At 43.3% G+C, this 16,242-nt stretch overlaps 1 protein-coding gene and 1 long non-coding RNA gene across 5 annotated transcripts in view; one reads left to right on the forward strand and one right to left on the reverse strand.

Annotated features, from left to right (window-relative positions):
- Chinmo (Chronologically inappropriate morphogenesis) overlaps positions 1-16,211 on the forward strand; it is a 54,097-nt gene extending 37,886 nt beyond the window's left edge. For all 4 annotated transcript variants that reach the window (XM_083035615.1, XM_083035614.1, XM_083035617.1 and 1 more), the window contains exon 7: positions 6,906-16,211. In XM_083035615.1, coding sequence (XP_082891741.1) covers positions 6,906-7,150 — 245 coding nt within the window. In that variant the 3' untranslated portion in view covers positions 7,151-16,211. The remainder of the gene's footprint in view (positions 1-6,905) is intronic.
- Positions 1-16,242, reverse strand: part of LOC145934839 (uncharacterized) — a 162,625-nt gene that overhangs the window by 28,564 nt on the left and 117,819 nt on the right. The window lies entirely within an intron of this gene.

The raw sequence follows: 16,242 nt of genomic DNA on the forward strand, positions 1-16,242 counted from the left end.
CGAGGCGTGTCATGTGTTCCCCAAAGTATAAGTGAACGTTTTTTTTGTAATATCTGTCTCAAATAAAATCCCTTTCCCCCTTTTTCAATTAATTTTTATTCCGTTTAGATAAGATCTATTATTCGTAAGATCATAACATTTTGAAGAAATACAGGATGCGTGCATCAAAAGAAGAATCGCGTTGCGTATAAACGAAATAGAGAAAATCCTCTTTAATTAAGGGCTTCACAAGAGCGTGACGAAATTTTTGCAATGCATTAATCATTAACGGGTTCTCTCTCGATGCACAGGCATAAAAAATTAGGCTCGCGGAGCACCGCTCACGCGCTTATTCTTGCGTGTGCACAACGCGCATTGCGTGCGCTGCGTCATTGCGTGAGGTTTGCGACGCACACGCGGGATAGCGCCAGCTGCTCGGACGTCCAGGCGCGTATATTTTCGGCGGGAAGGTGGGGGTGGACCGGGCCAAATTGGGCGGGCGGCCGCGTGCGTGGGTGCAAATTTACTGCATCCACTACCATCTCGCGAATTCGCTCGATGAATTCGTCGTATCTGACCACGCGATGTGTTCTTTTCTGTCCGACACGCACGCGTGACCAATGGCTTACTATTCCTATTGTTAACTGTGATTTCAATCGTGTTCAGTAATATTAATATTAATAAACATATAGATATATTGCGCGTTATTGCGTGTCTTTAGTACAACAGAAAGAGATACAAGAACGTGCGAATAATGTTGATGTCACCGCGTGATTTAAATACATACTAATTTAAATCAACAAAAATTGCCGGTCTTACAGAAAAAAATAATTAATATTTAATTATTTATATATTGTTTTTAAATATATTATATATTTTCTTTTTCGAGAGAGTTTAATTTATTAGCATCAGTAGTGCAGAAACATGATAATGATTATTTTATGCATGCATATGTTGGTATAATAAAAAGAGCGAATATCTGTGAAGGTATATTTGCATTTTTGAAATTCGGGTTTTTTTTTTTTTTTGCTACATCGTCGTGGCATAGGGTGCCGCGCGTCTCTCGCGCCGGGCCTACTCTCGCTCGCGGTGCGTACCAATCAATAACGAATGCGTGCGTGTACCAGAGTTGCGTATGTGCGCGAGCGCGTGCAACACGCACCGGCGCCGGTGTATGGGTGCACGTGCCGCTGAAACTTTCGTGGACTTCGCATGCTTCGTACGCATAAGCCGGATGTGTATGTGTTGGATGTGCGTGCGCGCTCGCATAACACCACACACGGGAAATACGTGCGTATGCGTGACGACGCAACTCGGCATCCTCGCGCGCGAGCCAAGTAATCGTATGTGTCTCGCTCGGAAAATTATGTTTGCACTATTTTCATCTGCGACACACGCACGCAGACGTTTCGCCAACGCGTGCTAGCTCTTTCAGAACGCACAACCGCGCGCGTCGAGGAAGTGATGGACTTTTGTGGAAGTGGGCGGATATAATTCACGAGAACGGACGTGAATCTCCGTTCGCGAATATTGCGTGTTCACGACGAGATAATAATTACATCATAATAGTAAAACTCGGAAATTACGGTACAACAATTATAATGCATTGGTTTGACAATTAATTCTCTCACGAAGAGTTAAATTTATCAATTAAAAATTGACTCCATTTACAATAGTAGCTAGCAATGGAATGTTGTATCTTATACTTTGATATATAACAATCATAATGCATTGATTTGACAATTAATTCTCTCACGAGGAATTTAATTTATCAATTAAAAATTGACTGCATTTGCAATAGCAGCGACGGAATGTCGTATCTTGTATTTTAATATAATCTTTGCGTCATTTCTTTACATCGATATTTATTGCGCGGTTCCAGGAAAGATCCATTCCCTCAATTATTCCGCGCGCAGTGGAAACGGATTTTTGTGGTCAGCCGAACTTCTCGCGAACAGATTAATGCGTTATTCTTCAAAGGCGCATTAAAAAAAAAATTCCTTTTCTCTAATTTATTATTCTGATTTAATTTTCTTCGAGCTTCTGACATGCATTTTGATGCTAAAATCGATGTTGTTTTTTTTTGTTCTTTTCTTTTTTTATATACTTCGCGTATAGTCATGCATAATCAAGGCTTTTCCTCGAATTCCCTTCCCTTCGTTTCTTAACTATTCCTAAGCCCTAGCAAGCCGGATTTTGTCGACTTCATGGCCAAAATATTCAAGAATTTCAACGAAGCCGCACGATGTTCATTGCCCTGAGGAGGTCAGAAAGACCTTCGTCACTCCCTGTCGGAACAGCCTCGTTTTCTCGGGCATCGCATTTTGGAAACGAAGAGTGGTATTACGAGACGCTTTAACGAGTTAAGCGAAGACAATTATTCTCCATCAGGATGCTCTTCACTTTTAACAACATTAATAGTGACAAGATTTAATTACGGTAGGCTCTTCTGCCATGACTTAATGGTGTCGTTATTAATGTTGTTGAAAGTACCCCCATACTGATGCATTAATGAATCTGTATTTTCTCATGAAAATTCTAAAGGAATCTCTGCCGATATCGATATACAATCGACCGTACCTGTAATCGTAAGGATATCGCGATTCAGGGAGGCCCGGGAAGTGGACCGTTGTGCAGGTTATGGTTTACTTCGGTCTCCGAGGGGTTAAAAAGGGAGAGGGTGCGCGCCATAACCCACCATCCCTTGCAGAATCGACCGGCTTGTGCCAAGCCGACATAGGAACAGCGGAGGAGGCCTGGGCCTCCCTTGATTTCGGGTTGCAACGCACGCTGCCTGACATTGATTTTCCTCCGCTTCGCCCTTTCCCCTCATCTTTCCCTATTTCTCTCCATTTCGGCCCTCCTTTTCCTCTCTCTCTCTCTCTTTCTCTTTCGAACCCCATCGCGTTGCTTTTGGTTTCACCGTCCTCGTCGCTCTTATCGCGCCCCACGGTCCCATATCCTCCCAATTCGCCCATCCCCCTTTATTCCTCCTCTTTTCCCTCTTTTCTTATCCTTCTCTTCATTCCTCTCTGGAGCGAATGCTCGCCTGAGCGGCGACCAATTTGGCGCCACCGAAATGTGTCAAGGCCTGACGAAATCCACAGCACCACACATTGCTCTCGCCACACGCATACACACATACACACGCACACGCACACACACACGATCTCGCATTCTCTTCGCGTGCGCGTCGTTTCAACCTTTCGCATAGGGTGGACGCGCGGCCGGCTTAAGAACTCCATTTCTACGTAATGGATTCTTATAACAAAATTCGGAGGCGGGATTGATATTTTTCGCGTATTTGCTTCTCTTTTCACCGCCTCGAAGATAGATAATTATTATCATGCCCTCTCTTCTCATCCATTTCCCTCTCTTGGCACGTTCGAGAGTCGCGCGATATCATCTCGCATTCTGCCGATCTCGCATTCCGTCCTCCATTTTCTCAGTTTGCTCACGCACACGCGTCAGCGTGCGTGAGATATCAACAAAGGCGCGCTACGCATCCGGGAGGGCCGAAAACGGGCCGCGAGAGCTGATACAGCGATAACACGCTCCGATAACGAGGCGGCCGCGATCGATTCGAGTGAAAGCGGCGCGCGTTGCGGTAGGGCTGCGTGTATATCGGGAGTCACTCCTCGCGTGTTACACGTTTGTTCGATCCATTCAGCCGAAAAGGGGAAAAAGGGTCAGGTCGTCGTCGCGGCGGCTGGCCGGTGAAGCTATAGGGCGGGGGAGACCTTGGAAGCTGCCGCTGCGTTTCGTAACTTAACCTTTCCATTTTGCCGCCTCGAAACTCCAGCTCGTCCCTCTCCCCCCGGATCCTCTCTTTCTCGAGGCCTTCTTTTTCTTCGCCCCCTCTTTCCTCGAGCCCTTTTGATCAAACACGCACGATTCCTCCGAGAATCGGAAGCCCGCGTACCGATCTATCTTCGCCTTCTTTCAGATCATCGACTCATGCTCCTCAGAATCTCTCAGGATGCGATAATAATTCGAGACGCGAGCGAAAGCCCGGAGCCGGGTGGCTAATTGGATCGCTTAATTATTTTCCGAGGAGCCCTTCACAATATAACGATCTTAATAACGCACCTTGCGGAGGGAAGGCTGAGATTCGTCTCGCAAGATTCGCGACACTTCTCGATCAATTTTCACGGCCGTCAAAGATCTTGAACGAAATTCGCGTCCGAGGTATACCTTAATGCATACATTCGAGGATTGGAGTTCTATACGTGTACATGTGTGCGCTAGGTAATCATCGATAAATACACGAGAGAGACCCGAGCGGATTGGCGATTTCTTGGGCGGCGCAGATGGCGCGATGCCTTTCTTAGAAGCGCGGTCGTCCCGCTTCCTGGCCGGCACCGTTTTGCGTTTCTGCATGTTTCAGAGGCATACCTATCCCTCGTAGAGTTTCGTCTCCCTTCCCCCCGCCCGTCCTTTCTCCTCTGCCGATGATCTTCGCAAAACCCGCTCTTCCTCTCGCTCTCTTTCTCCCCTTTGGTGCCGGCCGGCCGGCTGCTAGCTACTCCTCTCTCTTCCGGCTTGCGGCGTCTTCGCGCGTACGCGCGCCTTTGTTCCGGCACGCGGGTCCTTTGTGAATTTCGTAGTCAGCTGCACGAGGCCCGCCGGGGAGAGCTGCCCCGTTTACATTTTTCTAGGATGCCCATGGCCCTCTATTTTTAGGCGCTATCCGCCGCCGAGAACCCATACGTAAGACGCGCGCGCGCGTTTTCGCCGCGACTGTATCGTCATCCGACCGTATTTTCAGCGCGCACGTTTAACGATAAATGTGCTCGTTTGTTCCACGTGTCAGGTTGACACCGAACACAATTTTCGTATCAGACAAATAAATCTTAGAGTAGCGCGCAGCGTTGCACAAGTGACGTAAGCGATAAAGAAAAATATCCGCTCGATAATTGTGTCAAGATGGATTTAAATTAAAAAAATAAATGATAAAATCGAAGGATTAGAGATATCTCGTAAATCGCGCGCGATCGATATTTCGGAGGGAAATTTTCAAAGATCTGCTTTGTACGAAATTTTATCCGATGGCAATCATTACGTCCGATACCACAAACATGTGCCCATATATACACACATGCGCTCTCCACTCACGCCCACGATTATTTATGCGTTGCATGTGGCCGTAACGATTTTTACGACGGTCTAGCGTGCGACTGGTTTGTTTGAGCGCGATACATATATTTTCTCATCACTCTTCTTCCTTGCCTCTTTCTTGTGACACCTGAACGCTGCGATGAGCGAGCAATCCTTTCGTTTAGAAGAGAACACGAGGTCACCCGACGATGGGCGCGCGTTTCTTTCTTTTTTTCTGCTTTCTTTGGTTCTCCGTCGAGTTCAGTTTCCGATTAATCTATATAATTTCAGTAATGACACGGTGTGTCACGCAGCTGGTGAACGGCCCCGTTCGTTCTCGGCTACGGTCGTAAAACGTAAACACGATTTCGGCCAATTTTATCTCGATTGTGATTTAGCATAGAATTATTTACTTTACAAGTTGTCACACACACATTATTGTTAAATGCGCGCACGTGCAATGACATCACCAGACGCACAATGAGAACGTTTAGAGAATTGCTACATTTTCTTTGTAATTCGAGAAAAAGAAGTCTCGAATGGATTGACAAGACTTAACGCCTATTTCCCTCGAAGATATACGGTGCGCAGTTTCTCCGTGTAACAAACAGCGAGTCACAGAGTCATGGTCGCGCAACGCTAGCTTCTCTAACGCTAATGACATCGTACAAAAGAGTTGTTTTGATTTTTCGTCACAGGTGTATTGTGCGAACCTAACAGTATATTTTTTAAGCTCAATTCAAATATTTAGTTATTTTTAGCTTTTGTTGTGTCGCCTTTCTGAAGATTTTTGAAAAGAACGCGATTACAATTTCACAAGGTTGTACATCTTGATAACATATAGAATCAGCTTACCCACAATGTGGCAGGATGTAATTATCTGCTATATTTCTCTCGGGGAATAACCTCTCTTGAATGTCTAGCGGTAAGCCAGAGTATGGTTTCTAAAGCGTTGGATTTCACCTGCTCGTGTACCAACTCATCAGTAAACTAATTTAACTTCTTTAAACATACAGAAATATTACATCCTTTAAAATAAATATCAATTTAATTAAACGAATTATATTGTGAAGCGCGAAAATAGTAGGAATGTTCGGGAGAGTCTTCCGACTAAATATTTAACATAGAAAAAAAAAAATTCGCACAGAAAGCGTATCTTTTCTTTGAAAACGTTACACACGCGGAATCGTATTTTTATAGTCGCGATCGGTTGCCCGCGAGAAGGCCGGATCGCCGTAAATGGTACTTCGGGCGCAAGTTAATCGGGCCGAGATGGGAAGTGTATTAGAGGAAGTTGGCCTTGCACGCGCCAACAATCTCGGAGGCATTGGCCTAATATTCCATCATGAATCGTTCGTCTTAGCCTGAACTTTATTTTCTTCTCGCCGATGGGTGGACTAATGGCGAGGCTGCGCAGGCAGAAAAAAACTGCGAGAGAAAGAGAGAGGCTGAATATTGCGCAATCTGCATCCACGCTTCCTTCCACAAAGGTTTCGCCACGGCGCCACGCGCGTATACGCGCAGAACGCTATATGATTAGCATGCAGGGGAGCAATCATGAAAAATTCTAATTTTTACCTCCCAAAAAGATTTTATTTTATTTTAAATATCTATCAATATTTTAATCGCCATATCATCATTTGTATACGGCCTGCATTTTTTACAGCAGTTGCGACAATGAATGACAGCTGTTCAATTCATCATATATAATATACAATTAATATCAGAATTAAGCGAAAAAAAATTGTAGGCATAATTCATGACAGCTTCGTAAAAGCGTTAATTTCTAAACGATTGATCTGCATGATCGCATATTTTTATCTTTGCAGGTAAAAAACTGAAGTGTCCCTACTGCGAGAGATTGTACGGCTACGAGACGAATTTGCGCGCCCACGTACGTCAACGTCACCAGGGTATCAGGGTGCCGTGTCCATTCTGCTCGCGGACGTTTACCAGAAACAACACGGTCAGACGGCACATCGCGCGGGAGCACAAGGAGGAGCTCGACCTGAAGACCTTCCAGCAGTCCAATCATTCGGTCTCGGACACCCCAGTAACAAACGTGCCCCAGTAACAAAGTCTTCGGCGTCGCTGTCGTCCTCGATCGCGGTCTGCGCGCACGCGCGGTGGTACCGGAAGCAACAGTTCCCGGGAACCACCCTGTTGGAGCCGACGGCGAGACCAGACCGCGGATAGAGGTGCGAAATAGAGGAGAGGCTGCAGAGTAGGTACCTTCGTTTTTCCTTCGTCGTCGTCAGCGAACGCCGTCCCGTTTCCTCGTCGCGAGGATAATTTCCTCCCCTCCGTGCGCTCCTTGAAGATCCATCGAGACACGTTATAAACGAGAGAAACGACCGTGAAGATTCGTTTCACACACGGAAGAGCACGGATCGTGCACGGAATGCGCGCGGATACGCTCGCGAAAACGCTGCGAATCACAAAACTAGTCAATGAAAGTGCAACGGTCAAGTAAGAATTATTAAACGCTAGGAGCTTCTTAAACGGACGAGGTGAAGATAGCGGAGTGAAGGTAAAAAAGCGGAGCGAACAGAAAGCGCGCATAAATATACACTCACATGCATACATGCACGCACGAAGACATTTAGCATAAAGCAGACGACTGCGACGAGAGAACAACGCTAACTCAGGTACATCACATGCGCGAGCAGAGGCGCAGTGTGCTTTCACAGATGTAATTCATCTTACCGTAGATATCGGAGAATTATTACACTCGCCGTGGTATTTTTCATCGTTGACCATTCACTTATTATCGCTGTTGATGAATCGAGCCTACGGGATCGTGACATTTGAGTGATATCTATTCGGGACGTTAGATTTTACGCGCGCACAGTGCCAAACCAGACGCTTTTATACTCTGGATACATCAGAGCTTTTAGTTTCGCCCATTCGTACACACGCGTGACAACACATTTTAATTACTATATAAATAATAAATAATAATAATAATAATCGTGGTGACACACACAACACACATATCGCGCCGAGATGACACCCGACGACACGCAGACCTTTTATACAGATACGATTTTATATGACATTTACTATAGGGCGGATGACTGTCGTGCGATTAGCCGCGGGAGAGCGCGAGACTGCCGGCGAATACTTCTTGGCGAACGCGCGTCGAAGAGACGCGAGATACGAGCAATATATATAATCTCACGTTGATATACATCGTTTTACGCCGACACATTGATTTTTCTAAAATAATAATCGCTTAAAGAAATCGCGTCCATTTTCGCATTCGCCACGGAAGTTTCTCGCAGCGAACGGAAGCTAAATCCCGCGGCGAAACGATCACTACCACTTTGTTACCTGTTTACAATGTTTAAAAAGATGCGGACTTTTGTCTGCAGAGCAATAGTCGCGTACCGAGAAATAAATATAGCGTATAATAGAGCCATCGATCACTTGAAGGAAAATAGTGCGCGCGATTGCGCGCTAAATAGTTGCTATCCCGGTTGTATAAGAGATATGTGATCAATGCAATAGATTATATTACACATTACCTATATGTATAGATATATAGAGATATATACTCCTAGTCAGGATGGCACCCACGATATTATATTACTTGTTACAGTATTTACACTTTATACAGATGATTATTCTCTCTTATTTTTTTTTTTTCCGTTTTTATTTGTTCTCCCTTTTGTTTTATGCAGAAAGTTTAAATGGTTATATTCTCACAACGATATATATATACCGCCTATACCGTAAGTTTATCAGAGACAATAGACGAGAATTATATAGAGAATTATTTAGTATTTAAAGCGCGTCGTGCGCGAGCCGGGGATACAATAATACACGAGATAAAAACTGAAGAAATAGATAGAGAAAGAGAGAGTGTGAGAGAGTGAAAGAGAGAGAGAGAGTTCAGTTTCCTTTTTGTTTCTATTTTTTTCCCCTTTTTTCTTTTCTTTTTATATTCCATTCAATGTACGTCAAATATATATATACTATATACGAGCACTCGTCGCGCACGCGCGCGTATACCCTGCCAAAAAAGTATGACAGTACTACCTCATTGTTTTGCAATGCATTACACACACAGGGAACACAATAGCGATTATACTTATGATAAAGAAATCTGTACATTCCGTACAGCCGCTACTATTACTACTATTACTACTTGTCCAGTTAGTGTCGGAGCAGTTCTTCTGCCATTGCTACCCTGACGTAGGGTAACGCAAGATCGTGGATCTCGGAGCTTGTTAATCACGATTCAATTCTCCGATCTATTCTTCGCTCACAAAACGAATTTATCCAGTGCTAGTCAATCATGAACATTTATTCTCCGCCGCAATTAGTTTCAACCCCGCCAATAGAATTCGTCGAAAGTTTCGGGAAATTCGGGAAAAGTTCCGGGATCCTCGGATCGTTACGTGATGTCTATCTATTATACGTATAATAGAGCCGTTTGTTTTCTTTCCGTTTTTTTATTGCGAAGGCGCGTTACGAAGTAACAAGTGTACGTATGTACAACTGTAAATCTTAGCGAGAAGAGCGAGTGAGTGAAAAAGCGTGCGTGAACAGCCGCGAATAATAATGCGTGGGCGGTTTTTTTTCGCGAAGGTATGTTTTCGTGTGCGAAGACAGTTCGAGGAGAGGAAGAAGAGTCGAATTTGCGAAATCCGTTGTCAAAATTGCGTTCACCCCGCTGAAACTGGAGGCAAGAAAAAGAAGGTGGCGAGATAGCGAACGCGGAAAGAAAGAGCGTTGATTGCCGAAAATCGGCGACGTACTGACGAAAAAAAAAAACGACAAGAAATAGCGATAGAGAAAGGAGCGAAATTTATTCGGACGTAAGTGACGTAGGCGATTATTTCGAGGGCGCGCGAAATTAATCGAGAATGGGATTGATGATGCTGGACGACGAAGATTACATAGTCATAGGGAAGTTAATTCCTGGGGGAGAAACCGCGGGAAGGATATTCAAAGATGTTATGTGTCGTTTACGTATGTGATGAAGATAGGAACATACGCGCAACACGTACACACACATATGCACACACAGAAGGAAAGAAGGAGAGAAAGTGACGAGAGAGATGACATATATACATACACACACATATACACACACACATGCTCTTGTAAATAGATACGGTCGCGTATGCCAAGTTATAATGAAAATCTTTTACTTAATATATATACGAAATATATATATATATATCTATTGTTTTCGGCTGTTCTGCTAAGCAGAGGCATACAACAAAGACGGAAGGGAGAAAGAATACCTTTAAGTGGTACAATGAATTAGCGTTAAGTTTAAGAAGTAAAAGGATCCAGTTATATCGCGGCAGTATGAAGCGAAAGTTAGGATAATAACGTCAAACGCGGAATTTCAGACGGGAAGAGGCGGTTAAACCCAAGGTTTAATATTGTTTTGTCATACGTAAGGATTAGAAAAGAGTGCATACGTAGTAAAAGGTATTTCACTTATCCAACACCTACACACGTACACACATTGCAATACACATTGGAGGACAGCGTCTCAGCGTTGAGCGAAAAATTACAAAAAATACACGTACCTAAAAGATAATCAACTTAGAATTAAAATGAATTTAGAATTAGTCACATTATTATATTATCGCGGCATCGGCTACGCGCGTAAATGTATTTGGAGCGGCCAGATAAAAATTGGACCGATTTTTCTTCCGGAATTACCTAGTATCTCTTTCGCGATAAATTTTGCTCTATATTGTCGTGGTTGTCTCTTGTCTCTCGGAAAATCCGCGTTTAACTCGATCTTCTAAATTGTTGTCGATTTCGTCGTATCGCTTTGCTCAAAATGAATTTTATCGAATCGGCGTTCGGCTTCGAAATTTGTATTTTTATTTTAATATTTTTTTAAAATTTCTTTCATCCTCGATTCTCTCTTCGATTTCGTTCGCGTCGCTTCCCGAGAGTCTCGAGGGGCTCGAGAATGATGTATTAGATTTCGCCGTTAGATTTCATCGATTTTCGTCGAGGTACGCGTAAAGAGATCGGATCCGCGGCCGGAAGTCGAAAGTGCGAGACGCGCGCGCTTCCGTCTTCAAAGTTTCTTCAAGGTCCTCGGGTCCGGTTATATCCGGTGTAAAGATTATACTTGGTCTATATGTATATATATGTACACGCAGAGAGAAAATAAACACACACACACACACACACACACACATACGACACTCGCGCGACGCGCGTATGAATTGCGCGTGACACGCGCGCAAACGTACGCGCATGTATGTACCATTATTGTATCACGGCGTAGGATAAAATGTTGTATGTTGTTTCTATAATATGTGTTTTACGGATTGAGAATCCTTTATAGATGTCGTGTGTGACACAAGGCTTGACACGAGACGCGAGGGAGATTTCACACCGTGGCTCGCTCGCGCGCGCGCGCTTTCGAAAAGCGAGGAAAAAATCATGCGCGAGAAATCTTAATTCCGAATTAAAAGTTGAAAATTTGTCGGGACGCTCGATTCCACAAATTTGGCTCCAATCGATGTTGTGATATTTTCCAAATTTAAATAAATGCGAGATGTGACGAGAAGAGACGTAGAATAGAGGAAATCTTGCGCATTTTTTCGATCTTTCTGCGTACGATTCGTACGTCAGAGATCTTCGTGTCACATTAACAATAATTTAATATCATTCGATCCAGTTCTGCTATATTGGAAACTGCGCGCGTTCGATTTTATCAATTGTCACGGTGTGAACGGGCTTTCCGCACAACGGGGAACCTTCGTTATATCATTCGCGTCGCACGGGCAGCGGAGTTTCATGAAAAAAGAAAAAAAGAGAAAAGCGAACGACTGCCCGCGTGATGAGAATGAGGGATGCAAAATTGAATGTCATCACTGCACCTACACCGCGCGCAGAGAGTGCACTGGCAACTACTGTACCGTTTTTTGCTCGTATAGTATATAATAGTACTATACCGTAGTTGGATAAATGATTACATAGTACATGTATCACGCACGCATAAGCATTATTTAAAATCGAGGAAGCAAAAAAAAAAAATGAAAAAGTAAAAAACGCAAAAAGAAGAAAAAATGTAGAAGAAGAGGACAAAAAAAGAGGCGAAAAAAGGGAAGAAACAAACAAACAAATAAACAAAAAAAAAAAAAAAACAGGCAAATACACATAGCGTAGCGATGTCGCAGAGCGGGACCTCGAACTTCCGGGGAACGAGCGGCTCGTTTCCCGGCCGCGACCTATAGTACAAAGTAAATGTAATGTTAAGGATTAACAAACGGGACAGGCAGGAGACGTGTGAATTTTGTGAACTTACTATACACGCTGTAATTTATATAGTTAAAACATGAAAGAAAATAATAAGAAGAGACCAAATGCGCCTTGCGGCCGCACGCGTCGGGGATACGAGCTCGTCGTCGAGGACCCTGATACCGATGATCGGCCCTCGCTCACGAGGAAGCCAGCGATCACGATGACGATTTCCGCCGTGTATCCCTCTCCCCAGACACATCTCTCATCAATATAAAGGGCCGATCGAGGTCTCGCGATCGTACGCTCGATGAATCGAGAGGCACGATGGCGAAACCTCGCGCGTCCCTCGTTCCTTATTATCTCTTATCTCAACAATAAGACTGATCTCTCGTCGTGGCGTTGACGTACAATATGCGAAAACACTGCCACAGGCCGGGCGAAAGGGTCCTCCTCGAGAGCCGCGTCGTCGACGCGTCCGAAACGGCCGCGGCTGCCGCAATAACAGATCACAATACTTCGTCGGACACTAGTACAAATGCTACCTCACTCATACATACACACACGACTTACAGGGTGCACACAGAATGAAGCTTACGAAAAAATCATGTATTATATAACACAGTAAAGCGATAGTTTGCAAGATCGGATCGGATCGGCGCGTCGCATAGCCGCTCGTCTCTCGGGAAATAAAGCGGGAATCGAGAAAATTGGGAAGACACGGAGAGAAAAGCTTGTCAATGATGGAACAAAGACTTTCCCGAGAACACCGACGAACGGCGCGCGACGCGTCGCGATCCTTCTCTCAGGAATATGAAAACCAAGTACAAACTACAAAGTATAATAGTCGATAAGATTCTTAAATAAACATAAATCAATGAATCAAGCGATGCAATAGTCGGGTGTATAGTAGGGACTGTGTAGGTGTGTTTGTGTTTTTTTTTAAGGCCTCTCTGATACGTTGCCGTGAATTTTAATGCGACCGTCGCGAAAAATCTTTTCGATCACTCGCCATGGAAATCACCGCCGCGGATTCTTATCGTCGATTTTTCTCTCGCAATTTTTCCGCTCGACAATCTTGCACGTGTCGACGGTTATTATAATGCAAATTATATATACATACGTATACGTATACATATATGTATATATAGCGAGTCCACGCGCTTCTCTAAGTTTCTTTAACGCGGTTCTATGCGAATTTTTCTCTCGCAAAACGTTAAACGTGTGTGCGGATGTTCTCGTTGTTATATATATTCTTCGTCGACTTATATTTTCACCTCATCTCCAGTTACTTTCCCTTTTCCTTTCGTAGTAGAATCGGCTCGTCGCCGATCCCTTCCGTTTTGCCGGTATCCGTTTGGCCGGCCGCGTTTTTGTAGCCCACCGAGTTTAATGATTTTTTTTTTTTTCTTTAATATATATGTAGGAGAGTACACACACGTAAAACGTAGTTACTTGAAAAATGAATTTATTCGTACGAAAACAATTAAGATTTATTCGCTCTTTCCGTTTCGCCTCGGTAGACGCGAGGATCTCACCGTCGGTGCCAATGAAATATCCTCTCCTTCTCTGATCAATGAGCAATTCAGATTGCCGTTTATATAATTTCTTTTAATTCATTTAATTTTTCCCTCCATTTTTTTCAACGCCACATCGGTGGCGAAGATGTGCAAGTTTTTCTTTTTTTTTTGTCGGACGCAAGTTTACCTGGTACTCGGAGAATACAGACCTCTCATCTCAATACTTATACACAGATACAATAATAATGATACAACATATTGATAAGTATACAAAACCGCTTCTACCTCAGAACCCCGTAACTATATATTTATATATATGTATATCGATAGTTAAGCGCATATTATATATATATATCTATTTACGGTTCCTCTCCGGTTCCTCTGTTTTCGCGAAGTATTATTTTTAGTTTTCGTTTTCTCTATCAACGCCGCAAATTTATGCCGAGATAAAGTCTAAGGCAACGCACAGTAAACAACAGACGAACGAGATTTATACATGAATATACGTACATTTATGTTTAAAAAGATAGAGACAGAGAAGATAAATATAGAGAAGGAAACACACACATACACACACACAGATACACACACGAATATATTATATTATCGTCAGACCTTCCATGGTATCATATACCCTTACCCCTCCTTTACCCGAGTATAATGTAAATACATTCGTTTATATTTATTTATTTATGTTTCTATGCGCTGGACGCGTCTATGTTACACGCAATTGCAAATTAATCGATAATCGATCCCTATATTGATAACGAGAGAGAGAGAGAGAGAGAAAGAGAGAGTACACTCATTTTTCAATATAAATATATATGAAAAAGTATATATATATATATACATATAAAAATAGATAGTTATATATCTAATATTTAAGGAGTACTTGTTTAGATCTTAAGTGATCTCCGTCGTCGTGGTCCCGCGATGCGACTGTACCCTCTACGAAAAATTAAAGGCAAGAATAAAGCTCTATCTATAGATAAAATAGAAAAGAGGAGAAAAATATGGCGTTTTATGCATCCGATGGCGCGGTGCACGTCCGGCGAGCTTCTTCCGGCGCGCCAGAAATGCCGCGAGATCCCAAAAAAAAAAAAAAAAAAAAAAAAAATCGCACGGCGACCGCTTTTTTTCCCCGGGAAGTCCCGCGTGTTTCTCGCTGATTCGAATCGAGTCTCGCGAAATTATCTATCAGTCCTCTCTTGGGATTACACGAAATCTGGCATTAAACCGCAAAAAACGCGTAATCGGATTCGCCATCGAATCGACTTAGGCGAGGATGCCGGATCAGCACGAATCACTTCGATTTCTCGGAATGTTCCCCTGGATATCTGGAACGCGATACATTTCGTAGCGCACAGATATATATTTGTCAACGAACGGGATTTCGTCGCCGATAACACGACTCGGAGAGTCGTCGTCCGGAGTATATTATTTTTTCGTTCGATTCGCGTGCCACGTTGTTTTTCATTCATATCATTTTTCATCCCCTCTCGCGGATGAAGGAAATCTGTCGTGAGAAGGCTTTTTCCGGCGCGGACGAGAGTCTTGCGGCGTGCGCCGCGAATACGTGGTTACCAATTTTGTTTTAAGTTGAGAGATTAAGTTTACGTTACGAATTATTGCTATATATGGGGTGGAGAAGAGAAAGAAGCTAAAAAAAAAAAAGAAGAGATGACAGATACGAGACGCCGAGAGGGCTCGTTTATCTGCAAAGTGCGCACGGGCATAGTTGTGTTTTCGAGTAAATACGAAACGACATTTCGCGTTATATACATATATATATATTATATATATTACGAACTATTTTATTTATAAGAGGCGACAAAAGGTACGCGTGAATATGTACGTATGTGTGAGTGAGTGCTTGCGAGAAAGAGCGAGAGAGCTAAAGAAGAGAAAAGCGATCGATGCGAGGAAAAAATACCAATATGGATTCGCATGAGAGAGACGGAAAAGAGATGGAAAAAAAAAATAGGAAAGACGCGAGAGAAGAGAGCGTATGTGTATTTGCGGATATGCATGCGTGAGAAAGCGAGAAAGAAACGCGAGATGCGGAAGTGAAATAGGAAGAATATCGAAACTCTGCCACACACATCGCAAACGATCCCGAATGGAAATTGGGGTGAAAGAAATTCTCTTTAATGGGGGGGAGGGGGGAGCGTATAAAAAATATAAGTTTCTTTTTTTTTTCTTTATACTCCGAGCGCGGACAAGGTGGCAGGGATTCGTGGCTATGCCGTTGAGTGTAACTCACCCTTTTTGTTTGTATAAAAATTAATCGAAATTTAATTAGAGACTATTAATAACTGTTCGATTACTGTAAAACAAAAGAAAAACTTTACCATTAATTATAAATTACAAAAAACTTGGAGCACCATGGATATTGTTTATTAGCGAATTTATCTCTCTC

The sequence above is a fragment of the Prenolepis imparis genome, unplaced genomic scaffold (assembly GCF_030444845.1).
Source record: "Prenolepis imparis isolate NDT839.2.m4 unplaced genomic scaffold, iyPreImpa1.0 SCAF_4, whole genome shotgun sequence".
In the NCBI taxonomy this organism is placed as follows: Eukaryota; Metazoa; Arthropoda; class Insecta; order Hymenoptera; family Formicidae; genus Prenolepis; species Prenolepis imparis.